At 38.2% G+C, this 26,487-nt stretch overlaps 2 protein-coding genes across 3 annotated transcripts; one reads left to right on the top strand and one right to left on the bottom strand.

Annotated features, from left to right (window-relative positions):
• The first annotated feature begins 11,817 nt into the window (after nt 1–11,817).
• LOC121782413 lies at nt 11,818–21,891 on the top strand. Of its 2 annotated transcripts, none has more exons than XM_042180248.1 (19): nt 11,818–12,047; nt 13,606–13,710; nt 13,856–14,083; nt 14,304–14,390; nt 14,960–15,049; nt 15,125–15,251; nt 15,331–15,428; nt 16,112–16,280; nt 16,396–16,517; nt 17,122–17,250; nt 17,326–17,424; nt 17,546–17,603; nt 17,685–17,760; nt 17,829–17,958; nt 18,536–18,693; nt 18,936–19,008; nt 19,276–19,470; nt 20,445–20,538; nt 20,902–21,891. In XM_042180248.1, exons 2-19 carry the CDS (start codon nt 13,636–13,638, stop codon nt 21,750–21,752), a joined length of 2,859 nt encoding a protein of 952 aa, XP_042036182.1. In that variant the 5' UTR covers nt 11,818–12,047; nt 13,606–13,635; the 3' UTR covers nt 21,753–21,891. The 2 variants fall into 2 exon arrangements, with proteins under 2 accessions (XP_042036182.1, XP_042036183.1); XM_042180249.1 differs by having other exon boundaries at nt 13,596–13,710.
• A 325-nt stretch (nt 21,892–22,216) lies between these two features.
• Nucleotides 22,217–26,093, bottom strand: LOC121781248 (cryptochrome DASH, chloroplastic/mitochondrial-like). Its single transcript, XM_042178976.1, is given in 14 exon segments — nt 22,217–22,784; nt 22,875–22,924; nt 23,014–23,137; nt 23,212–23,281; nt 23,385–23,460; nt 23,664–23,740; nt 23,866–23,912; nt 24,016–24,132; nt 24,219–24,293; nt 24,382–24,507; nt 24,605–24,829; nt 24,930–25,069; nt 25,766–25,925; nt 25,927–26,093. Coding segments are annotated over 14 exon segments (1,632 nt in total). The 5' UTR covers nt 26,059–26,093; the 3' UTR covers nt 22,217–22,571.
• Nucleotides 26,094–26,487: the final 394 nt, after the last annotated feature.

Below are 26,487 nucleotides of genomic sequence, written 5' to 3'. Positions count from 1 at the left end.
TAAAATAGTATTTAATAAATTGAAATTTGTATAGGGCCGAGTTTGAAACGAGAGTTTGATCCCATCCAAATTTTGGGCCCATGTTTCAGACACACACATGTAGTATATGATATATCAATGAGTTTAGTTAGGATTAAATTTTGGTTATTTATCATCATTTTAGATAAAATTAAAATCACATTATTGAGTGTAAGATAAATCAATTGGTTAAAACAAAAAGTGCATCATAATCTTTCATTTTCGCATAAAATGTTAGGAAAATGCTTTCTTTATACTCCCCACATCCTGCTTTAGAAGCCCAGGTTGATCAATTTCGTACATTCCACTTTAGGAGTCCCGGTTGGGATAAACTAATAAAAGATGCTTACAATTCAATTTAAAAAGTGTTAAAGTGAGTCTCAATAACCACTGCAATATTTATTTATTACACACTCAAACACTTTCTTAAAATATGTGCCAAAAGTGGGTCTCAATATCCACTACCAATATCAACTACAACATGTATTGATTACACACTCAAACACTTTCTTAAAGCATGTGTCCGACTAAATCGGGACTCTAAAGCGGAGGGAGTAACTATTAATAAATGCATAAAATTAGGGACCATCAAATCAGTAATAATTGTAGTGAGGACCGTTTTAAAACTTAGGATTATAAATTGCAGGATGATTAAATAATCATTTCAAAATTCTGGGTTCATTAATAATTTTTCAATTAGTTGATTAGCCGCCAAGCCAGTATATATCACTCCTAATTTTGCAAACAAAACATTTTATTGGATCAGGGGTATCCACTAGCATATATGATTATTTCTCGTGCTGATTCATAGGCACTTCGAAGAGTAAGATAATTGGACCAAAAATTTAAGGCACCTCAAAGCAAAAATAATTTAGCAATATAATTTTATATTCTATATTCCGTACAATGACTTTTATGAGTGATATACTACAGTGGCAGATCCAGGATCCTAAAAAGAAGGGGGCGAAATAAAATTTACCGGAAGCTATCGGAGGGGACGACAATAGAAAAATCACGTCCGGGTCCATGGTAGCGGATCGCCGGGAATGGAGAGGTCGCCCCCTCCTGCCCCCCTGAATCTGCCACTGATATAATATACATTTATGAAAATTCATGGATTTCAGTTTTTAAGTCATGCACTACATATTTTTCCTAAATACAAATCCATGAGAGAATTGAAAAAAAAAACACAAAGTTTGATACAGTTGACCATTTTTTAAAATTGCGGAATTGATCAAAATTCGTGAATTTTCAAATTGACATTAGTGGTATTCGACCTCACTGTAAGGAGTTGGACAGTATGATATATATACCACAACGAGAATGTAATAACGCATACCACACTGAAAATCGGGTATGAGAAAATTTGTTAGTTGAAAATGAGTCACACCTCATTAGTTTTTTAAATAAAACCTTTTTATTGTTAGGGCACGAATCAATAAAGAAAGAGTTTATATTTTAGAGGACGAAGGAAGTAATTAACAATATTAAATTATGTTTCTTAAAAAAATGGCGTACTATATTATATATGTTGATGCCGCATGTTCAGTATAACGCAGTATGTCCAATATAATGCAGTATGTGAAAATATATAGTATCTTCACCGTATTAAAATCAATTGGTAAGATATTATACAAGTATAAATACTTCAGTATTTTTTTAGTTTCATAACAGCGATATTTTTACCTATTCATGATTCCCACGTATTCTCTACCATTGAACCATCTTATATGGACTCAGGGACGGAATTAGAAATCTATGTAAGCCGGTGCTATAATTCTAAAAAGTAATACTCCATATATATATTACAAAAATTATACTGTAATTCACAAATCTAACATTCCTACTTATTTTACATATTTTATAGAATGATAAATATATGAATATAGTACTAATAAATTTCAAATCAAATATTAGAAGTTTATTTTTATTTGGGATAGTAATCATTTAAGTTATAAAGTTTTAGTTAAATAGTTTCATATCATTTTAAATCAAATTACTAAAGCACAAAATTTTAAGTTTCTAAATTTTCTTATCAGTATATAAATATTGTCTTATAAAAATATTGTTCCATTAAAATACAAAAAAAAATAGAAACAAAAGAAACGCATAATTTTGAATATCACCAAAAACGAAGTATTTTATACATGAATGAAATAACTTTAAAAAAGTAAAAAAAACTATAATTAAATATATTAATTTCAAACATATAAAACAGACTAAAATTAAATTAAATTCAATTATTACTTTTCAAGAGAAATAAAAAATAAATACATCAATTTAAAATAAGTTATTAAAATAGCAGTAAGTATTATTTTAAATACAGATTCAGCGATAAACCTTAAATACAAATTATTAGTACACAATATTCTTTTACAAATAAATGATCATAGTATATCGAAAAAATGAAAAGACGTTGACACAATATTTAAATAATTATTTTTCCAAATCCAATATTTATAACTACGGACATAAAAAGGAGAAAAAATGAAGAAGAGGTCCCACATTTGCCAACTGTAAAGTTATACCCTGCTCTTTTACTCTCTCTCTCATCCTTCCTCCTTCTCTTTCACACCCTCTGTACAAAAAAATGAAAACACGAATTCTCCACGCAACAGGTAAGTGGCAGCCATGGTGGATATTGGTCCGGCACCAGCCAAGCCCACGCTGGAGCGGCGGCTTGACCTGTGCTAGGTCCGTCCCTGTATGGACTATAAATCATTGGCCACGGCACAAACTTAAATTGTAACCATGAATCATATTCACACAAAATAACTCAATCATCTGTAGTCAAGTGTCAGCAAGTTAATCAGTCATAAACCATGACTGAAATCTGATAAGAATTATGATCGATTTAACATCAAAATTAATGTGGGAGATAAGAGCATCTTCAATGGCGCGAGAGGACAGGCTAGCCGATTCCCGGTGCTGGCCGGTCCGCTCGCCGAACCATTGGAACCGGGCGACCCGACTCTGATTTTCGGGCGCTGGCCGATCCGCTTGCCGGTCGGCTGGCCGCCATTGCAGGCTCCCGATCGGCGAGCGATCGGCGAGCTCAATTTTTTTTTTATTTTCAAAACACTATATATACGCGATTTGCACGTCATTTTCATTCCCACAACTTGTTTTAACGAGTTTTCTCTCCATCTTAATCTCTGTACAAGAGCAACAACGTGAAATGAATAACGCGGGTGGTAGTAGTGGTGGTAGTGGTGGTGATGCTGAGGAGTACGAACGGCAAATGAACGAAGAGTTGGAGGCATATATGGAAGGACTTGGAAAGAGGTCGAAAACACGAATAGAATGCAGATCAAGTTATATGGAATGATAACCGAACCGATTGGATCAGTTAGCAAATGTCGTTGCCACTTAATCAATGCAATCTAACTCTCGCCCTTTCCGGCTTGTTAAAGTAATTTATAACTCCCAATTTTGCACAACTTTAACAGTAAAGCGGCAAGTTCGGGGTCGATCCCACAAAGAAGTTGGTGTGTCGAGTGTGTGAGTAGTGAACAGGGGGGTTGGCTGCTGCCACGCTTTAACTTGGGAGTTTTTAACTACTGGTTTTAATCTAGACAGAATTAAACTAGCTAGCTTGATCAATGGAAATTTAACTACTGGATCAAGTGAATTGCAAGTTATAACAGAAAAGTAAATGCGCGGATTAAAAGCGAAAATAACTTTGATTAAACTAAAAGCTGAGTACAACGTGAAATTTAAACTAAGCTAACACTTTAGAATATAAGAAAGCAGTAAAAACTGAGAAAAATCTCAGCGGGAAACTTAAGATAACGCTAACAGAAATGAGTATTCTGCAGCGCTCCCTTTCGGTCGCCCTTTAAACTAAGCTATCTAACTAAGCTAGAGAACTGAACTAAACTAAGCTAGAGAGCTAAACTAAACTAAGCTAGAGAACTGAACTAAACTAAGCTAGAGAGCTAAACTACGCTAAATAACTAAGCTAAGCTAAACTAGACGGAAAGTAAAGTCTCGGATGCCTTCTTGTGGTGGCACACCCTCTATTTATAAGCTCGATTCGGCCGCCAGCTGGATAACGATTTTGACAGGGAATATTCGCTCATTCTGAGAGTGAACGACTCATTGATTGCTACGTGCTGTTCTTCTAGAATGACGACGCTTTTTGGTAACAGATTCGTGACTCAGCTCCGTCCTTGCGTCTCATATTCCAGCACGTGTCTCCTTCTAGAACGTCGTCCTTGATAACAGAATTGTGCGCTATATCCAGCTCATTTCCTCACGTGTTCTTCTTCTAGAAGCCAGCGGTCCCCACCTAACTGCTTGATCGCTCCCTCTTGATCAACTCCCCCGATTCTTGGCCTTTTATCGCCTTTTGTACTTGTTTGATCAGTTCGGCCTTGCTGCCTTGGTTAAGTGGTATTTCTGCACATTTAACACTTGTTTTGCGCGATAAACCGATCAAGTAGCATGTATTTCACCCTTAAACCGATGCATGAAATGAGCCTTATCAATATACGTCCCGCGAGATAAACCGGTTGATACAAAGAGCCTTGTAGCCTGCGGTACCTCGACCTCCACCCCGTTGTCCACCGACGAGCAGTGATTGATCGGGATCACGTAGATGCACATCAGCGGCTATATGAAGACTACTTTGCGGAGGAGCCGCGGTTTGGGGCGCTTCTTTTCAGGCGGCGTTTTAGGATGCGTAGGGCAGTGTTTATGCGTATCGTTGATGCTTTGGAGCATCGATATTTGTGTTTCCAGTTCAGGTACGATGCGGCTGACAGACCCGGCCACACACCTATACAAAAGTGCACTGCGGCAATCAGGCAGTTGGCCTACGGAGGCGCGGCAGACATGTGGGACGAGTACCTCCACATCGGTGAGACGACTGCCCTGGATTGTCTGAAGTATTTCTGTCAGGGCGTCATTGAAATATTCCGTGATCAGTATCTTCGAAGCCCTACCCCTGAAGAGTGCCAGGATCTCATGCAGATGCACGGGGAGAAACATGGGTTCCCCGGGATGTTGGGCATCATAGATTGTATGCATTGGGAGTGGAAGAATTATCCCGCTGCCTGGAAAGGGTTCTACACGACCGGCTACACGGAAAAGAATCCCACGATGACCATCGAGGTCGTAGCTGATTACCGGCTGTGGATTTGGCATGCATATTTTGGGGGTAGCCGGGTCGAACAACGACCTCAACGTCCTCAACTCGTCGCCCCTTTTCAACGAGCAGTGCCAGGGTGTTGGTCCGGTCATCAGTTTTATCGCCAACGGGAACCAACATGATATGGGCTACTACTTGGCGGATGAGATATACCTTAGGTAGCCCGTCTTTGTGAAGACGATCAGATGCGCATCAGATGAGAGGAAGACCTACTTTGCGGAACGGCAGGAGTCGGCACGCAAGGACGTGGAGCGCGCATTTGGTGTGCTCCAGTCTCGATGGGCGGCAATTAGGGGTCCAACGCGTTTGTGGCAAGTCGACTGCATTGCTGATATAATGTACGCCTGTATTATCCTGCACAACATGATTGTCGAAGATGAAGGTGTACAACTGACTAGTTGGGCCAATGACGATGCTAATGAAACCGGCCCAAGCCACGGCGTGGCCGCCCCCAACGTACGAAGGGGGGTACCTCACGATGAAGTCGGCCGCCTCAAGGCACATGCCGACATGCGCTAAGTGGATGCTCATATTCGACTCCAAAAGGATTTAATTGAAGAGTTGTGGGCGCGGAGGACTGCACGTCGTTAGATTTTTTTTAATTAATGTGAATTTTTTTAATTAATGTACTTTTTTAAATTTAAATATTATTATTGAATTTTTCCGTATCTGTGTCGTAAATTTAATTCCGTATTTTGTGTGATTGTTAATTATTTATTTTTTATAATTTTATTTATTGTGGCTAGCCTATTGCTTGTCCTAATGATGTGGCAGGAGGAGTTTTTAGTGTTGATGATGTGGCAGGAGGAGTTTGTGGCTAGCCTATGCTGGCCTATTACCATTGAAGATGCTCTAGACAGGGCAAATAGGGGAAAAATCGGGTTTCTAGGAGACTTTTCCATTAAAATAACGAAAATGTACCCAATTTGATATCTATTCCATATATGGGAAAAACGCCAATGAAAATGGTGTGTCTATAAGTAAAGACGCCAACAGAGTTGGCGTTTCTATACGTAAAGACGCCAATGGAGTTGGCGTTTTACAATGACGTCGTATTTTAATCGTATTTTCTCCAAATACAGCTAACTTAAAACACGCCAATTAGGTTAGCGTATTAAGTGATAACACGCCAACCAAGTTGGCGTTTTTAATAGTTAGAGACGCCTATGGAATTGGCGTGATTAAGTTAAAAAACGCCTATTGAATTGGCGTGTTTAAGATAAACGCGAAAACACTCCCCTTGCTCGGGTCGACCCGGTGGTGGATTTAAGCGTGTAGATTTCCCCCAAGTTGGCGTTTCTGTTGAACCATATTTCCCCCAGATCTCCCCCAAAATCGCGAACCCTAAACATTTTCCTTCCCCAAAACGCGAAAACCCTCCCCAAGGCGGAAAAACGCGAAAACACTTCCCTTGCTCGGGTCGACCCTGTGGTGGATTTAAGCGTGCAGATTTCGATTTTGACTCATTCTTCCAAATATTAGTCCTCCCAATCGGTTAGTATATATAATTTTGACTCATTCTTCCAAACATTAGTCTATCAATATTTGATGTATTGTTATGATAGTATATATTGTAGTGTAATTTATATAATTATTTGATGGATTGTTATGGTATTATATATTATAGTGTAATTAATAGAAATATTTTGACCAATTGTTATGGTATTAAATGTTGTAGTATATCTAATTTTTTACCTATATTTGATAGGTTGTTATGATAGTATATATTGTAGTGTACTTAATAGAAATATTTTTTTTACCAATGTTTGTGTTTTACATTAATGCAGACAGTATGACGTGGTGTGTCAATTTATGTTGGGGTGGGATAATTCCCGGACCAGTTATTTCATATGATCCTCCTTTTGCAAAAGAATTCATTATGTTGGATGAAAGTATTTCCTACGATAAGCTTGTGGAAACAATTTGTGAAAGGATGAGGATAAGCATATTTGACATCAAAGTTCAAATAGTATGGAAACGTCATATATTATATGGATCTTCAGTCACGTTTATAGGTATTCTACTAGAAGAAGTATGCATGCCACTAATGTTTAGTGAGAGTATGGCTACAGGAGGTCAAATTGATTTGTATGTTGAGTATTCGGCAATTACTCAACAACATAGTCATCATCTCATAAGTTATGATGTTGGTACATCTACGAGAGGCCAAGAACCATGTTTCGATACAACACAAGATTTTGATGTTGGAGGCGTGCATTTAGGGGACAGTGACAATTGTGATGTGGTTGAGGACATAATTGGTCCTGATAAAGCCGACTTTCTTGATCCACAATCACCTTATGATTCTGAAGATGTTGACCCAGATAGTACAGACTCAGATGGTGCTTCGTCGGATGATGACCAATTTGTTGCTTCAAGACCCATTCTGGTTGGAGAAACAGCAGTTGAAGAAACAGTGGTTGGAGAAACAACAGTTGGAGGAAGAGCAGTACGAGGAAGAGTAGTTCCACAGTTCCCACAGCCTGGTATGAACTATTTTCGCACCTTACCAGGTCCATATGATAGTTTTGATCCAAAAAACTTTGAGTCTGATGATCCCAATGTGCATTATTGGAGTGAAAAAAATCCGAGCAATGTCGGTTTGCATACTAAATTTAAAACGAAATTGGAATTGAAATCAGCTGTGACTTTTTGGCATTTGGAAAAAATTCGACAATACACAGTTGCTGAAAGTAAAGGAAAGAGATGGCATGCAGTTTGTAAGTGGCCACAAGGAAATCCGGAAGATAAGTCCTTACCGCCATGTTTGTGGGAGTGCCGAGCAACATTGAGGAAGCATGATAAACACTGGCAAATTAGAGTGTTTAGCACTGCTCATACTTGCATGGGGATCGTAATTATAATGGGCACGCTAATCTTTCGTCGGGTATGATAGCGTTGAGTGTTCGACATCAGATAGAAAACGATCCTTGCTACAAGGTAAAAGCAATTGTGGCGGATATTGAAAATAGATATCATGTGAAAGTTAGTTACAAGATACAAGAAAGCATTGTATGCTCAGAGGACAACTATTGAGCTTGTGTATGGTTCGTGGGAGTGGAATTTCAAAGTTTTACCAGCTTATTTGAATGAGTTGCAAAGACAAAATCCTGGCATAATTGTCGAATGGTTGCATGATGGCAGATTAAGCAACGGTATGAATAAGGTTTTCAAGTACGTATTTTGGGCTTTTTGTCCAGCTGTGGAGGCTTTTCAATTATGCAAACCAGTTTTAACGGTTGATGGAACTCATCTACGTGGACGATGTCGAGGTAAAATTCTTATTGTCGTTGGATTTGATGCTAATAAGAAATGTTTGCCTATTGCATATGCCATTGTTGATGAGGAAACCATAGAAACTTGGAATTGGTTTATGGAACATATTAGACTTCATGTAGCCAAGCATGAAATATGTGTAATATCTGATAGGCATGTGGGAATCATAGATGCAATGAATTCTCCCATATGGAAAGAAGAACCCAATGTGGGTCTTCACAGATTTTGCTTGGTACATGTTAGAAAGAATGTTTTGCAGAATCACAAAGGTATCATGGTCAAAAGACTTGTTTGGAAAATTGGTATTGCTACCAAGAAGCGCAAGGTTAAGATCAGACGTCGTTTACTTCGAAACGTCAACAACGAGGCTTTGCAGTACCTTGATGTCGTGGAGTTAGAAAAATGGAATTTGGCGTATGACAAACACAAAAGATGGGGTGAGGTGACCACTAATATGGTGAAATCTTACAACAGTGTGTTGAGAGGCGCAAGACAACTCCTAATCAAATCATGCATTGATATGATATTTTGGAGGACAATAGAATGTTTCAACGAGCGGTCAATTGCATCAACACAGTGTGTCACACCACTTACCCCGTGGGCGCATGAAAAGGTGTGCAAAAATGATGTAAAATGTCAATTACATAATGTGAGAGCATCAAACACTATTGCAAGGCTTTATGGTGTTCGAACAAAACGTTGAATTGGTGGAAAGAGGGGTAATAAGTGGAAGGTAAAGTACTTGGAGGCGAACTGCAAATGCCAAAAGTGGCAGATGTGGAGACTTCCATGTTCACATGCAGCGGAAGTTGCGCAGTTTAGAAACGACAATATGTTGTCGCTTGTTGACCCCGTATACCACACAAGTGTTTGGGTACACCAATATTCTACGGTGTTCAATCCAATCAGACACCAAGATTATTAGGACGTGCCTGAGTGGACTTTGCAGTGTTCACGAACTCAGCTACTGCCCCGAAGTCACGGTCGATACCGTACAACTAGGATTCCTAATCAGATGGATGTCCGTGAAGTTGACCAGCCACGAGCCCGACGCCGTTGTAAACATTGCCGTCAACCAGGTCATGACAGGCGCAACTGCCCCACTTCTTGAATGTTTGGACTCATGCATTGTGTAATATTTTTAGTTATGCATTGTGTAATATTTGGACTTATGTATTGAAACAAATTTATTCAAAATAAATTCAATCATTAACAACAAATAAAAAACAATTTAAGTTATATAATTTACCTAGTTGGCGTGCATTACGGAGAACTGATCTCGGAAATTTTCAATACAATGTCCGGGTGCTTTTACATATGACGCCAGACCATTCCATCTAAAAAATTTAAATTATGAGCCAATAACACGGAAATTGATGAAAATTAAGCTTAAACAATGAATTAGTGAACAACTTACGTGATTGCATATGGTACGTAGTCTATGTGCTCGGGATTTAGCATCCTCGGTCTAATATTTGGGATTCTCTCCCAAGCCCACAGCTGTAATAAAGTTAAAGCTCCCCCGACATCAGTCCTCCTACCAACGGCAGCTTCACATAAATTGTGGTACAAGCAAGCAAGCGTCGCACCACCCCAGCTATAGGTAGAACACCGTTCTACATCCATGAAAAATTGCACGTAGAAGAACGGAATTTTATTTCCGGTGGCGTTCGGGATCATCAGACCACCAAGTAATAGCAGACAATAGATACGAGCCCGCTGAACATATATGTACTCATCGTGCTCATCATTCAGCTCAATCCTCAATTGTTTTGATAAGCTTGTCTGCTTCCAGTTCATTTCTTTCAACTCCATTGCGTCTGATATAAATCCTAGAAAATCCAAACACACGTCCTTCCAATATCCCACATCCTTCGAGGGGCTGTAACCCGTCACAGCCTCTCCGTCAACTTTGAGGCCCCATAAGACCTCCACGTCTTCCAATGTCACAGTCGCTTCATCGACTGGAAAGTGCAACGTGTGAGTCTCTGGCCTCCAACGTTCAATCAATGCGGTGATAAGATGGTGGTCAATGTCCTTTGGTTGACCACACCTCAAAATACCGCCGAACCCCATCTGGTCCACTACCGCCAAAACACGGGGATGTATGGGAACATCCCAAATGATTCCTTCAAATCTTCGGCATCGGACATCTTCTGATGGAACTCCTGCCCATATATTATTAGAGACGTGTTGTCTCTGAAGATACAATACAGAAGGATCCGCAGGACCACATAAGAGCCGACGACGAGAAGTTGAAGATGATGCCATAATTTACCTACACATTCACAATTCAAATTAAACAATAAACAAACCTAAACACTTTCAATAATTATATACAATTTAATCCACTATCACAAAATGAAACACCAATATCAAATAATGCACAAAGAGCCAAATTCACCTACACAACATTGCACAAAATCATAACACAATTCACATACACAACATTAACAATTCAAACTAAACAATTTACATCGACCTAACACAATTTCAATAATTTGTCACTAGAGTTTAGGTCTATAAGCCAAATAAAACCCAAATAAAGCAAAACCCACATAAATCAAATCAATTTGTCCAATTTTTAAGCTATAACAACACTAGATTTTAGGTTTATAATCAAATTTATACTCTAACTAAACACTAATATCTCAACAATACACAAATTCACTTAAACCCAAACAATGCAACATCAATTTACAACCTAAATAAACCTAAATAACAACGGTATTCAATTACTCTAATATTGTAAAAAATAAGCATACTAACCGGTAAATTTTTCAAATACGGGGAAGAATAGCACCGATTGATGGAAGGAGAGCCAAATCACCGATTTCGGGGAGGAGAGGTTGGGAGAATCGCGATTTGAGGAGGAGAAGATGAAAACGGCGACGACAATTTGATGTTGCTGTGTGTTTCGCGTTTGGGGAGGAATGCTGATATACGGTTTCTGACTAAACACGCCATTACCGTTGGCGTGACTATTAAAACACATCAATTCCATTGGCGTGTCTATTGAAACACGCCATTACGGAAGGCGTGTTTAACTTGAACCACACGTTAAACGTCGATGCTCTCAAAATTGAAACACGCCAGTTCCATAGGCGTGTTTAATGAAAAACGCTATTACCGAAGGCGTGTTTAACTATCACAAACACGCCAATCTAGTTGGCGTGTTTTAACAAATACTATATTTTGCTAAAATACGGTTCTACATTGTAAGACGCCAATGCGGATGGCGTCTTAACTTATAAACATGCCAATGTGGGTGACGTTTTACCCATATATGGAAGATATAACAAAATTAGTACATTTACGTTATTTTTAACGTGAAGTACCCTATAACGATTTTCTTGGCGAATAGGTGTGGACAAGGAAAAAGAGGAAGCAAAGAGGAAAACGACGATTTGGAAAGCCGTTACGCCATGGATGACATCAACAAAAATCACTAACACATAGGGACCGGTACACTACTACCGACCAAATACGTCGACCATAAGCAAAGTCCAAATTCCAGAATTTCCCTTCTTCTACCGCCGCCCTCAACCACCACCGATCATTTCCAGGAGAGTTGGATTTTTCTCGCCGCCTCATTTTCCAGGTGAATTCTTCGTAATCCGTATTTTTTTTTAATTGCGTGTTCATTTATTGGACCCTGCTGCTTGTTAATTAGGTCGCGCGGATGTGATTTTTGTTGGAATTCCTACTTATTTGATCAAATTCATGTGCGCATAGCTTATTTTTAGAGTAAGGAGCACTGAAACTAATGAATTGATAATTTTTTGTGGAAGTATATGTTTGTAAGTGACATTAGGGGTTTGAGGAGTTGTAATTAGTTGGAAAGAAGCATGATCTAGGTGTGAGCGTATATGATACCGGTTTAGCACGAATGTTCTTATGCGTTAATGTAGTTCTAGTTGATTCATTATATTACACACTGGTTCACCTACAACACTATCTGGCTCGTGGCGACTAAAACTTGATGAAGGTTCAAGGTATTTAGAGTAGCCGGAGAGACACCAGTTTTATCCAAGGGTTTTTCTTAATTTCTGGAATTAAAATGCTTCTTAAGCTAACAGTTGGACAATTTTAGAATAAATATGCATGTAGCTCTTATTTGGAGATGGCATGCTATGGAAGGAGAATCAGAACATCTATTACTCAGAACATGCTGGGAACTAATGAAAATTATGGAATAGATATATGAGGAGCAAAGTTCCTAATAAGTAAAACATCCCTTCTGGCAGACCTGCTTGAATTAATGAAAATTATGTGAAAGACACATCAGGAGCAGAATTTCCTCATAGCTGAAACACCCTTTCTGGTAGTCCCTGCTTCGCCTGAACATAATCATTCAAACTATTTGTTCTATAATGTCCACTGGCATAAACAATGCTGGGATGCTAAGTTACTTTTAGATATAATTAGTCTGATGCATTTCCAAGTGGTGGTTATGAACTGAGAACACTTTAGATGATGACCAGCATGGGATATTTGCTTACCTGGAGTTCGATTCTAGAATTGCTGGTTTTGCAGCAGTTACGCCTGGTAGTGTGAGGGAGAAAAATTAGTGAGATTTGCTAAATTCATATTCATTAGATGAATAAGTCTGTAAAAGGGACCTTATGCTCAAATGGTTGCATAGTTACCAAGGATGTGTTTTCTCGAAATGTTCCTTTTACTAATGCTATTGTGGATTCGGATTCAGGAATATGAGCATGTACATTAATCTTATTGGAAATCATGAATATCAAAATAGCCAGGATTCCAAGTTAAAAATTATATTATATATATATTGAATGGAATCTGGGGACAGTAACTTGGTGAGATATATCTCTTTCAGAATTAACCTGAGACAGCTTGAAAAAATTGGCCTAAGACAATCATTTGCACCAAACCTGCTAGACTTTCTTAGTCCAATCTACTAGCCTTAACTGTTATATTTTATCCTCCGGTTATTTTTTCCTACATATTTAAAATTTTCTGGTGTTTTCATTTATATAGACATCTCAAATAATTTTTCAGTAGAACATTTTCAAGTGTTATATACATTAATAATGTGCCATTGTCATGTTTATCCCGACTTTCTCGAATCCCTTATGGCATATGATTTTCAAACATGATCAGTTTTATGTAATATGTGCTTCAGTATCTGTTAGGTACACAGCTGGGAAAAGATCTGCTTCCAAATGGGATGGGGAAGCATCTACAAGAGACGTGTGAAAGTTTTCACTCTATCTGTTGTAATCTACCTGGATTATAAGGTTGTAGTGCTTCTAGGTTGCTGTCATTGTATAAGTGACTTGTGTGTCACAGTGACCGGAACATAATGTTTTCTATGTTGGACTGATGAATGACTATGATGCCCATTTCTGACCTTTTTTTCCTATGTCTTTTTTTAATCTGCAGGCCCTGCAAGTGAGAGAGAAATGGACAAAGAGTTCAAAGAGGGATGAGCTTTGGGAGAAGGCTCATGAATGTAATGCCAAGCGTGTTCTTAAATTGATAGTTGAGCTGGAAGGCTTATGGGTGAAACTAGGACAGTACCTATCTACACGAGCTGATGTACTTCCCCCAGCCTATATAAACCATCTAAAGCAGCTGCAGGACTCTCTCCCCCCTCGCAAGCTAGAAGAGGTAATTACTAATTAATTTATTGTAATGCTGAGGAAATTTTAAAAAGCAAAATGAAGTCTGTTGACGCTGTCAGTGTAGCATCTAGGAAGTAACATCTGGAAAAAAAGTAGTACATTATGAAACATATAATTACTGCACTATAGGTTGATGTATTAATTTGCTCCGATATATTCATGGTGCTGGCTACATTGTTAACACATAACATGCTTCGTTTGAGCAGGTTTGCCTGATTATCAACCAGGAGCTAGGGAAATCGATCGACGATCTCTTTTTGAATTTTGATAATATACCACTCGCTACAGCATCTGTAAGACTCCAGCACTATAACTATTGAAGGGGGGAATGGAACTTCTGATTTTCAGTATTTATGTTCAGATTGGAAGTGCTAATGTCGTATAAATAAGCAAGATCATAACCTAATGGCTTAATTCATTTTCGGTATGATGCATTATATTAGTGTATGGATAAATGCCAATCAACATTTTTAGCCAAATATGTAAACTTTTTTATTTACATATGATACTGTCACTTTTAGCTTTTATGCAGCTTAGCATTCCTCTGCAGTATAAGATCTTTAATGTTACATTTGTTAGCACCTGATTTTATTGAACTTAAAAGCAGAGATTTTTACGGAAAACTATCTAGGATCAGTTGAACTATTCTTATAGTTTCTCCACAAGGTACATCAAAAGATAAATGATAAAAAAAAGTATGCTTATGTGAGACATGAGGATGATTCTGGCATAATTTTTATGTTCCTTCTATTTATCACAAATACGTCAATGGGTTTTTTTTTATAATGCCCATCCCCCTCTCTTGGGATGCAAACATATTTTTTTGGATGACTCCACTGCTTTCCGCTCTATCTTTCTGCAGATAGCTCAAGTTCACAGAGCAACTCTGCGTGATGGACAAGACGTAGTTGTTAAAGTTCAACATGAGGGTATAAAAGAAATCATATTGGAGGTTGTCTTTGGGTCTTGAGATAGTTTTATTTATGATACACATGATATCTATGTCCTGAATTATTTGTTTTGATAGGATCTCAAAAATGCTAAGTCAATAGTTGATTGGATTGCCTGGGCAGAACCACAATATGACTTCAATCCCATGATAGATGAATGGTGCAAAGAAGCACCCAAAGAACTTAACTTCAACATTGAGGCTGGTAAGCTAGTCATAATCATTGGATCTGTGCCTATTTTCGAATCCGTTGACACTTTCAGTGATTCTCTTGGTTTTTGTAGATAACACTCGGGAAGTTTCTAGGAATCTTGGCTGCAAAAGTAATTTTGATGATAACGTCATAAACCGTGTGGAAGTCTTAATTCCAAATATTATTATGGTATAGCTTTTTCTAGATTCTTCCGACTGAAGTTTTTAGCCTTTTATGATCATTTACCTATGGTCTAGTTATATGTCAAAAATTAATGACCTGGTGTTATTACACTAATTTTTCAATCCAGTCAAATTGCTTTAGGACATTTACAACATATCTGGCTGAGTTGATTGATTACATCCCTCTAGTTCAACTCTCATGGGTTTTATAATAGAGTCCTGTTTCCTACTTACTTTCTTCAGTCCATTTTTTCTGTTTACTTCTCACTCTGACATTGTCTTCCTAAAATTGCATTTAAGTACACCTTAATTGTTTACATCTCTTCAATACTTAGAAAAAGGCATACTCGTCAGGTATATCTAACACCTTTTTTGGTTTGCTTTCCTGCATGAGAGAAGAACAAAGTTATTGATTGCATATATACCAGAATAAAACAATACCTTAATGGCTAGCTTTGAAGGATACCTAAAATGGTATCCGTGCATAACATGGATTTAATCTTTCCCAGACTATGTTCTCCGAAGTTTGTACCCACATTATGTATTAATTTTAATTACAGTAATATCTACTCGTGGAAAGTTCATCAAAAAAAAAGAGAAGATTTTTTTTTGCATTTTCCTGCATTATCAAGTTGCTTTTCTTAATTATATGGTAATTTCATATTTTTCTCAATATATGTTATGATGCAGTCAACTGAGAAAGTCCTAATCTTAGAGTATATGGATGGAGTACGTCTAAACGACTCAGTTTCTCTGCAAGAAATGGGTGTTGACAAACAAAAACTGGTTGAGGAAATTAGTCGTGCATATGCACATCAAATATATATTGATGGATTCTTCAATGGTGACCCTCACCCTGGTACCATATATCTTGAATCTCAGTCTGGTTTTGTTCTTTCAGTTTGTTAACGAACATATTTTATCCTGCTATTTTATTTATGCCGTATCATGTATCTTCTTCTGATTTGATGCAGGAAACTTCCTTGTGAGCAAGGCTCCTCCACATCGACCAATATTGCTAGACTTTGGGCTTACGAAGAGGCTATCATCTCCTTTGAAACAAGCTTTAGCAAAAATGTTTCTAGCATCTGCTGAGGTTAGCACCCTTTCCTCCATGGTGCTCATGTTAACCGATGTCCAAAATATATCAAATTGATAAGTTTTGATAGAACATCAAAACAACACCAGTAGTAGAAAATTAGCTTGATAGTTCATCATGGAAAGGACAGTTTGATGCTTTGAGCCCATATCTGACCCAAAGGTTTAAGCCTGTGATTCTTACATCTATATCACAAACCCTCAGTCAGTGAGGCTAACAAATCGACTCGTTCTCATGGCCCATGTAGAAGGGAATGGAATTACATAGGTCTCTGCCGATGCTGCTACGTTCAGGGTTTCAATTAAAATTCATAGTGTTTTGTTGCCTTCCCTTTGCTCTGGGTACGAGCACTAGTTGGGCTGTTGAGACCCGTGTTGGGTTTCCTCTAGAAAAGTAGAAGCTCACTATTTTCTCTTTTATCCTAGAGTTAATATCATATGTAAACTTATTGGGCCTGTCAGGTCTTTACTGTCCAGGTCATTCATTGCCATATTTACCTTCTTAACTACTCCTATGATCCAGTGTTTTTTCAATTTTTTTGATTGAAATCCATGTATTATTGTTTATTTTGTCAAGAAAACTTATGTGCTGCTTATTGCAGGGTGATCATGTGGCTCTTTTATCTTCCTTCACGGAAATGGGACTTAAGTTGCGGTTGGATGTACCCGAGCAAGTTATGGAAATAGCAAATGTCTTCTTCCGCACTTCAACCCCAGCAGCTGAAGCCGCAGTAAGAGACACATATTCATTTTCAATATAATTAATCGTTTTGTATGTACTGAGTTGTTTCCATCATTTGGTGAAGAAAACAATGAAAGCTTTAGCTCAGCAAAGAGATAAAAATATGAAGGTCCTTCAAGAGAAAATGAAGCTCAATGAGAAACAAGTCAAACGATTCAATCCTGTAAGTCCAAATAATGTCCTTGGTTGTGATGTTATTATACAATTAGTGGAAAACCTCCCTTCCTCATGAAAACACCAAACAAAAGTATTTCTCAATGGATTCATATACATATTTTCTTCAGGTTGATGCTTTTCCAGGGGATATCATTATATTCAGCAGAGTGATTAATCTTCTAAGAGGTATCCGATAACTTTTTTCATGTACACACTTCTTCTATTTGGTATACATTTCCATAATTTGTGAACTGACATGGATTTCAGGTCTTTCGTCATCAATGGGTCTTCGTGTTAATTACGTGGATATTATGAGACCATTTGCAGAATCTGTTTTACAAGGGTAAGCTGTGATTTCATGATTTTTTGTATCCTCAGGGATGTTCATCCTCTTGTGGAAACTTGTTTCAGCAATGTGAACAAAGGGCCAGCAGCTAATCCAAACTGGATGCACGACACTCCTATCCTTTCTAATGTTGAAAACAAGCTTCGGAAGCTCTTAATTGAGCTTGGCAATGCTGATAAAGTACTTGGAATACAGGTAGACATTACTGCAGAATAAGTACGAAATCCTGTCTATTAAAAGTTATTTTCCTAAAAGAAAAAATACAATGATCACTCTTTTCTTTGCAAAGAACATGCTAGATATCTATTCCTTCGACTTAACAGGTTTTGGTTGTTGAAGATAAAAAGACTAAAGCCAAATGAATCAAAAGTTCATGTTGTTTATATTCACATTAGCATATCATTTCCCAAATTATGTTGGAACCCCATGCCACTTGAATATGTGAAATCATCGAGCTTATAGAATATAGAATATATTGGCAGGATATGTGGTCATTTTTGGTACATACTCCCTTATTTTACTCTCTCTCCATTTTTATTATCATTTCTTCAAAACGAGTGCAAAAAAAAAGTGACTCCATTACAGTGGAATTTATCCTTCTTTATGTTATTTACTTAGTAATTAAATTAATTCCTTTTGACATCTCATAGTGTGTTTGTCAAGTGATAGAGCTTGTGCCCTTATTTTATTACAAAGCCACTTGTTCTTGCTCTATATTAGTTCTTCTGGCCTATCTGAGAAGTTCTGCTGTTTTTTCACGGAACTTATGTAGGTGTGTGCCTATAAAGATGGAGAAGTAATCATTGACACTGCTGCTGGGGTCCTTGGAAGATATGATCCTAGACCAGTTCAGCCTGACAGTTTATTCCCTGTTTTCTCTGTATCTAAAGGAATCACAGCAGGAATGGTTCATTGGCTTGTTGATAAACGGTATGCAAAAGTTGTTAATGCTCTGTTATATTCATGTAGGCATGAAGCGGCAGATCTATTTATGCAGCTGTGGTTTGCCACTGTTGACTAGATCCTTACTGTTAGCCCCATTTAATATGTATCTATTCTCTATGTGAAAATAATTGTTGCATTGATATCCAACAAATTAATTGGTTGGTCCTCACACGTGATTTGGTTGGAAATGAAGATTCAGTATTAACTGGTTAAAATTAATCTAGCAGGAAGCTGAACCTTTCGGACAAAGTTGAAAATATATGGCCCGAATTTGGATCAGATGGAAAAGACAAGATAAAGGTAATGTTTTGGATGTATGCTAGTTTTCATATGATGACGACGAATCTATATCTGTTTGAAAATGCCCTAATAATTAAAATAATCTGTGGTGTTAGTGAAGTGCAACCATCTTTATTTATTCACCAAATGATGTGACCTAACTTGCAAATTCTCAACTCTAAGATTGTATTAGAGTATAGTTATCATGTACTGTCTCCAGCTTGTTTCCCATTTCAGGTCTTATCTTTGGATGATGTGTTCAAAATACTTTTTTATTTGTTCTATTAGGTTCATCACGTGCTTAATCACACAGCTGGTTTGCAAAATGCCATGGGCAGTGTAGCACGCGAAAACCCTCTACTTCTGACTGATTGGGATGAATGTCTAAATTGCATCACAAAGATGGTGCCAGAGACTGAACCCGGAGGTCAGCAGTCATATCATTACTTGTCTTTTGGCTGGTTATGTGGTGGTATTATTGAGGTAAATATATTAAATTGAAGATCTTATTCTTTCAGTAACAAAATGATATTGCGGATTTCAATCTTGTACTCCCCCCCAACCGAATTACTTGTGCCACTTTGACCTAACACAGGTTTTAAGAAATGTAAATTATAGATGTGGAAAAAGTAAGTGGAATGTTGGTCGTACTTTTATATATTAGTTTTATAATAAACTGTGAATTGAATGAGTTAGTGGAATATGAGCTTCATTACCAAAAATAATAAAGGTTAAGTGGAACAATGAATAAGAGACGTCCCAAAATGGAAAAGTGGGGCACATAATGGGGGACGGGGGAGTATTTCCCTCAGACCTCCCACCCCTTCTTCTCTCTATATTTAAAATTATCTTCTTATGTCTGGTTTAGGGACAGCATAATTCAACCTTGGAATGTTGTATGAATACTATAGCTTGTGTCGTGTGAAGCTCCCTTCCTTTTTATCTTCAACATAATTCACATGTTCTTGATTGTCTATGATACAATAAGAGCAAAGACTCGATAAAGGTCCAATTAAAACTTCTATTTTACCATACTGCTATTTTAATTTGACTAAAATTCAAAATTTGCAAAGATGAGCTATTCATACCATTCGAGAAGATTTGTGAATTTTTTTGACAGAGAAATGCTATTGCTCTACATCTGTTTTCATGACACAGATGGAGAGCACAGTATTCTGATTATGGTGGCCTTACAAGACAAAAATGATTATGCTGATACATGTTACAACAAACTTTCTAGGTACTGGTTTAAGTTAGTCATGCCGGTATATGTAGTTCCTAAGAGGAAGCTTTAGTTGCTCAGCCCTCTCCTCTCTTTGGAATAGAACCTGAATCCTGAAATGGAGAAAGTTTCACCTACTGTTTTTCATGTCCAGTGGAGAAACTCCCCGTTTCTCTGCTAATTGAACCAATATTTACGTTGTGAGGCTTATTAATATCATTTTTACTAAAAACAGCATGCATCAAAGAAGAAGTTTCCGGAGATCCTTGAAGAAGCATTTATTCAACCTCTTAACATAAATGGAGAGCTATACATTGGAATTCCTCCAGGTATGTTTAGACTCTTCATGCATAATGTCTCCTGTTCACACGCACCTTGTACTCGTTCTTATTCCTAGTTGGCTAGTTCAACTTGGCGGTAAATATTAAACCCATCAAGTGCAGTTCGTTGAACCATTGGGAAATTATATTAGATCGAGAAGAGAGGAGTAAGACTTACCAGAGTTTGTTTTGTCAGATCTCTTATATATGGTCTAAAAGTGGGAACCGAATACTTTAATTGTTAGATCAAGTCCGAAAGGTCTCCGAGTCCTGTACAGTTTAGTTGGTTGGATAAGAAAAATGATCTAATCTTTCTCATAGTCTTCCTTTTTTTGACTCTATATATTTGACACTGCAATTTATTTCTACTAGGTGTGGAATCTCGACTTGCCACTCTCACATCTGATGCGGAGGACATCAAGAGACTCTCCGAGATGGCCAAAAGCCGGCCAGATATTCCAGCCAGCTTCCAGTCCCAAATGCAAGACCCATCCGAGATCGCATCTGCTCTTCCTGCTTTATTTAACACTCTTTTTGCACGGCGTGCCATCATACCTTCTGCTAATGCACATTGCTCAGCTCGTGCTCTTGCACGCTACTATGCAGCTCTCGTGGATCAAGGCGCCATTCCACCACCACATGCTTCTCCTGCCGAACCCAAACTGGGGAGCCACCAGCACATCCCCAAATTCTCATCTCCAAAATCCACCAAAAAACAAAAAGGTTCCAAGCACTCACGAAACAATTCCAAAGATGGTAGCTCCTTGAAAAAGGCCAGCGGAGCTAACTACACTAAGGTTCCCAGTGAAGATGTTAGCAGCAGCAGCATCTCTGTCGCTATACGTGAATATGGCAACGACCAAACAACTGCTAAACTTTTTACCAACAGCAGAATCCACGATGCATTCGTTGGAGCCGGGGATTACGAGGAGTTGACACTTCCAGGTGGGCAGTTTGGTCTTGGTTTTAAGAGATCTTACTCAGAGGATGGTAAGCTGATTGGCTTCGGGCATTCTGGACTCGGTGGATCGACAGGCTATTGCGACATTGACAACAGATTCTCTATTGGCGTAACGCTGAACAAGTTAAATATGGGAGGCGTGACAGCAAAAATCATGCAGTTAGTCTGCTCAGAACTCAATATACCACTGCCATCAGATTTTTACAGATTTTCGGAGAGGATAGCTGATGATGACTCAAATATAGCACCTTTGATTAATTGATACATGTGTTTTTGCTTAAATAGGGATGAATACTGTCTAAATTGTAGTTGCCTACTTACATATTTAAGCTACCCAAAGTAATATCGACACACACTATATTTTTTTGACCCTACTTATATATTACTACTAATTTTTGGCATCTTTTATATATATATCGGCATGGTGGCCTGTGGGTGGACTTTTTTCTCATCCTCCATTTGCATGATGATATGATATCAGTGACACTTAACAGGGAGAAAAGGCTTTGCCACCCAAATTATAATGTTTTTTTTTGGATCCTATCACTTATCATTTAATTAATAAAATAATTAGTAGAAGTCATACTGATGTTGATGTGTTTGTTTTGGGCACGAAGATCAAAGAATAAACGCTTAGTGTGTCAAGTGTAGAGAATATGAAGTACATATATGAAGAGAGAATAAAACAGAAGAAGAATGAAGTAAAAAAAGATTAAATGTGCTATTTTCATCATAAATGGAAATGACTCAACCAGTAAGATGACTAAAAATGGAAAACGACTCAACTATAGTGTTACAGATAGACTAGTGCAAAAGTCATGTGTTTCAAGTGAAACTCATAGTCAAAATTACACACAGAGCCTTGCTCGAATATCCTTGTGTTCTCTTCCCACGAACCACTTGTGCATCGTTACAGCTCCTTGATACATGGACGAATGCCGCCTTCTTGCAGAAGCAAGACAGTATTCAGAGATCTGTGAACACATCCACCCACAACACTGGGAAGAGCAAGAGCTAACAAACAACTTATTTCTCATTCCTCCACTTGAAAAATGATATGTATATGCCAAGCATCATTATTTTATTGCACTCTATTGCCTCTATAGCTCTTCCCTTTCTTCTCTTCCACACCACCTCTTCTTGCTCCTGAGGCCTTTGTGTTCCCAAATTTGAGTGCCACTATTGGCTTCATATACATCATCATCCCAGGATTATGCCTCTTCTCTTTAGGCAGTGGCTTCACTTGAGGTAACCAGTACGCCACGAACTCTCCGTCTGGATCATAGCTCTGACCCTGAACTCACAACATAGTCAGGTTGCTAACATAGTTCTTTTGTCCCATTCCCATGAAGAAAAGACTAAGAAAAGTTGAAGTTTAGCATACTTGCTTCAGGATGCTGAAATACCGATCCTCTCGTGGATCATTCCCAACACCTACCGCGAGAAGTAAAGAACATCAGCTACTATTTGTCAATACAGAATGAATGACGGCACAGAAGAATATCTCTAGCACTGGAACTGACCTGCTCCGTAGGTCCAGTTACCGTAGTTGGAACACGGATCATAATCTAAGAGGCATGACTCGAACCATTCTGCTCCTATCCTCCAGTCAACACCCATGTCTCGAACGAGAAATGAGCATACAATCTGTCAAAAATAGACGTTCGCATCAAACTAACTGAAAAACTCAAACATGTATGGGTACTGATTTTTAAGTTCACCTGTCGCCCCCTATTCGACATGAAGCCAGTAGCCAATAGCTCTTTCATGTTTGCATCAACTAGAGGATACCTAAAGTTGCACGATAGTGAATCTGTCAACGGAAATGGACAACATTCTTTTTCGTATGAATGCATAAGAAACATAATGAAATAACGAACCCCCAAAGACATACCCGGTCTGACCATTTCGCCAAGCATCAAACAGTGCTTGGTCTTGGCTCCAATTCGTCTGCACTCCTCGAGGACCACCTGTAATGTAAAATATACCATCTTCAAGAAATTTTCTACCCAAAAAGATATAGTTGTGGATGTATCAACATTCTTCACCACATAAGTATATACGAATCAAAATTTACTTAGAGCTGATCAGATTCTGATGCAATTTTAAACTTTGAGCTCGAAACAAGTGCTTTCGTTTTCAGTCATGGATTACGGTATTCCTTTTCCCTTACCAACATAAAAGAGAGAGTTTCCAGCCTTGATTGATAGGAATATGAAGTAGTCTCTCCATATAAGTTCAAATAACACCCTGGTGATAAAACAAGTAGCTTTTCATGGACATCGTTCGACAGTTTCTACACGACACAATTAATTTCGATGTGTGTAATCTCACACAAAAACACAAGTTGATAGAAGCCGACTAGAGGAAAGTACCAATATGTGGAATCATTTGATACTCTCAGCTTTTCATATCTCTTCACCTAAACAAATCAAATTCTCGTTTATATCAAAATCTTAACCGATCGTTGCAGTTGATTAAGCATGATATTAATTTATCGAATACGGATGTAAGTCGCGTTGTACCTCTTCATAAATAAAACGAGGTGAAAGGCTTCCAAAGGCAAGCCAGGGAGAAAACTTTGTAGAGTAGTCTGGTCCTAGCATCCCGTTTCGTGTCACTTTATATGTCCTCAAGAGATCCTAAAAAAAGTACACAATCAAACTCATTATACTCAAATCCAGAATGACTTCAAATAGTATTTGGTAAATCAGAAGAAAGCACTCGCCTTCTTCCAGAAATATTCGTGCACTCTACTCAGTGCTGCGCTTTCGCCCCCTGTGAACGACATTCCTTTCGAAGCCTGCATCGGAAGAATCAAACAAAATGCAACATTGAGCCTCAAGAGAAACTAATACTTTAATGTATATTTAGAAATAAAATTTACATGCCTTTTCTGGCTGAATCCCAAGCATGGAAGCATCGGGGATGCATCCCCAATCTTTAACATCGGGCATGGGACCAAGTGATGCCGGAACCTTAATGCAACTCCTAATGGTAGAATTTGATTCAACCGACTGTATGTTTGATCATAACACATCAAACACATCAGAGAGCCTCTTCTATTGACCAAAACTAGCACTGAAACTGAAACGAATGATAAAGGAAATGCACCTTACGAAACTGAGTATACACGTCTGGCAAAGACGTGCAATTGAATGGAAGGTCATCGATGTGGTACATAGTACACCCCCAGATCAAATCCAGATTAGTAACATTAGAAGACTTATGCTTAGTAGACACGCCCTCGGCTGATGGTAGCACGACTTTTCTTAAATTCTTGGAAACCAATTTCTCGACATTTACTTCCTCACTGCACGTTTCTTTCTGAGCATAAACCTGTTATTCCAACCAACAATGTTCCGTTTATAGATGAGATCTAGTAAACCGACTATCTATGCTAATACGAAAAGAAACGTAGAAAATAGAGTTACTTAACAGTGTGGACTCCATATGCTTTGGCAAGTGAAGGAAGAATCTGCTCTGGTTTCCCCTGTTGAATCAGAAGGTTTAGGCCCCTTTTCATCAAATTTTGCTTCAAATCGGATAAACACTCGATAAGAAACTGTGATCTCATAGCTGGCATACAAGAAAATCGAAAACAGTTACATTAACTTACGCGTAATTCATGCCAAACACTCTATTAATTTACACAATATAGCCTACATTTATGAATTCAAGAAACTCGAAACAGAAAAGAAGGAGCAAGACTGCTGGGGTGCAAACCACATCTCACGTCGGGAAATAAGTAAAAATTGAAAGCAATATATAAGTGCTACCCCAACTAAATTAGTATGAAGCTATTTGGGAAGTGTCCCAAAAATTAAACAGTAAGGGCTTAACCTAAAGTCGACAATATCATACTAATGTGGGTTCAGGTGTGCATAGTCGATCACTAACAAAAACTCAAAACATAATGCACATAAAACCCTTAACATCACCAACTGCCTTCAAACAGACGAAGCAAAATACACGAAAACGTGGCAACGAATACCGTGAGGGTTTAACCTAAAGTGGAAAATATGATACTAATGTGAGTTCGGGTGTGCATAGTCGAACGCTCATAAAAACTCAAAACATATTGCACATAAAAATCCTTAACATCACCAAATGCCTCCAAAGAGACGAAGCAAAATACACGGAAATGTGGTAACCAATACCGTGAGGGCTTAACCTAAAATATGATACTAATGTGAGTTCGGGTGTGCAGAGTCGAACGCTAACAAAAACTCAAAACACAATACACATAAAAACACGAAATGGCGCAACGAATACCTCCAGTTTTCGGGAAACCAAAGTGATGCGTGGCGCCAAACAACCTCGGATCAACGCAGTAAACGGGCAAGAGAGCCTGGGACGAAGCCCAGGCCGTGTGCAAAACCTCGTTATCCAAGATTCTCAAGTCGTTTCGGAACCAAACGATAGCGACTCCTTTTTCCTTTTCTGGGCGGCATTGCGTCCGAAGTGTAACGCGTGAAGGTCTGGTGGGCGACCCGCTCCATCTCGTCCGACCCCAGACCCGGAACCGGGTGGATTGTCTGTTCAGCTCTAGCTGCGTTGGAGCACATTCTGCTTGAAAAAGGTAGGGGGATTTTGGGATTGAATTTTGTAGGGGAAATGAGAGGGTTTAATTTGGAAATGATGGTGAAATTTTGGATCACGGTTTTAAACTGAATTGGACTTGACAAAGAGGAAGAAGTTGAGGTTGGTTGGTAGTTATTTGCAGTTGGGAAGTTGACACGTCAGCGCGGTGACGTGGCCGGAGATGTCAACCAACTGTCATAATTATTTTTCAGCTATTTGACTTTAAATGGAATAAAGATGTTATTTTATCGACTTGAAAATTGTGAACACGAAACTTTTTATTAAAAATAAGGACTGAATTGTCAATTAAGATAGTCATAGGTAAAATGTGCATATTTACGTATTGACTTATTTAATTTAAGGGTAGTAGTACCTAAAATTACCAAGTTTGGTCGAATTTGATAATTTTCAAG

This window comes from Salvia splendens, chromosome 20, assembly GCF_004379255.2.
Source record: "Salvia splendens isolate huo1 chromosome 20, SspV2, whole genome shotgun sequence".
NCBI lineage: Eukaryota > Viridiplantae > Streptophyta > Magnoliopsida > Lamiales > Lamiaceae > Salvia > Salvia splendens.
This window is presented reverse-complemented; position numbering and strand designations above follow the sequence as displayed.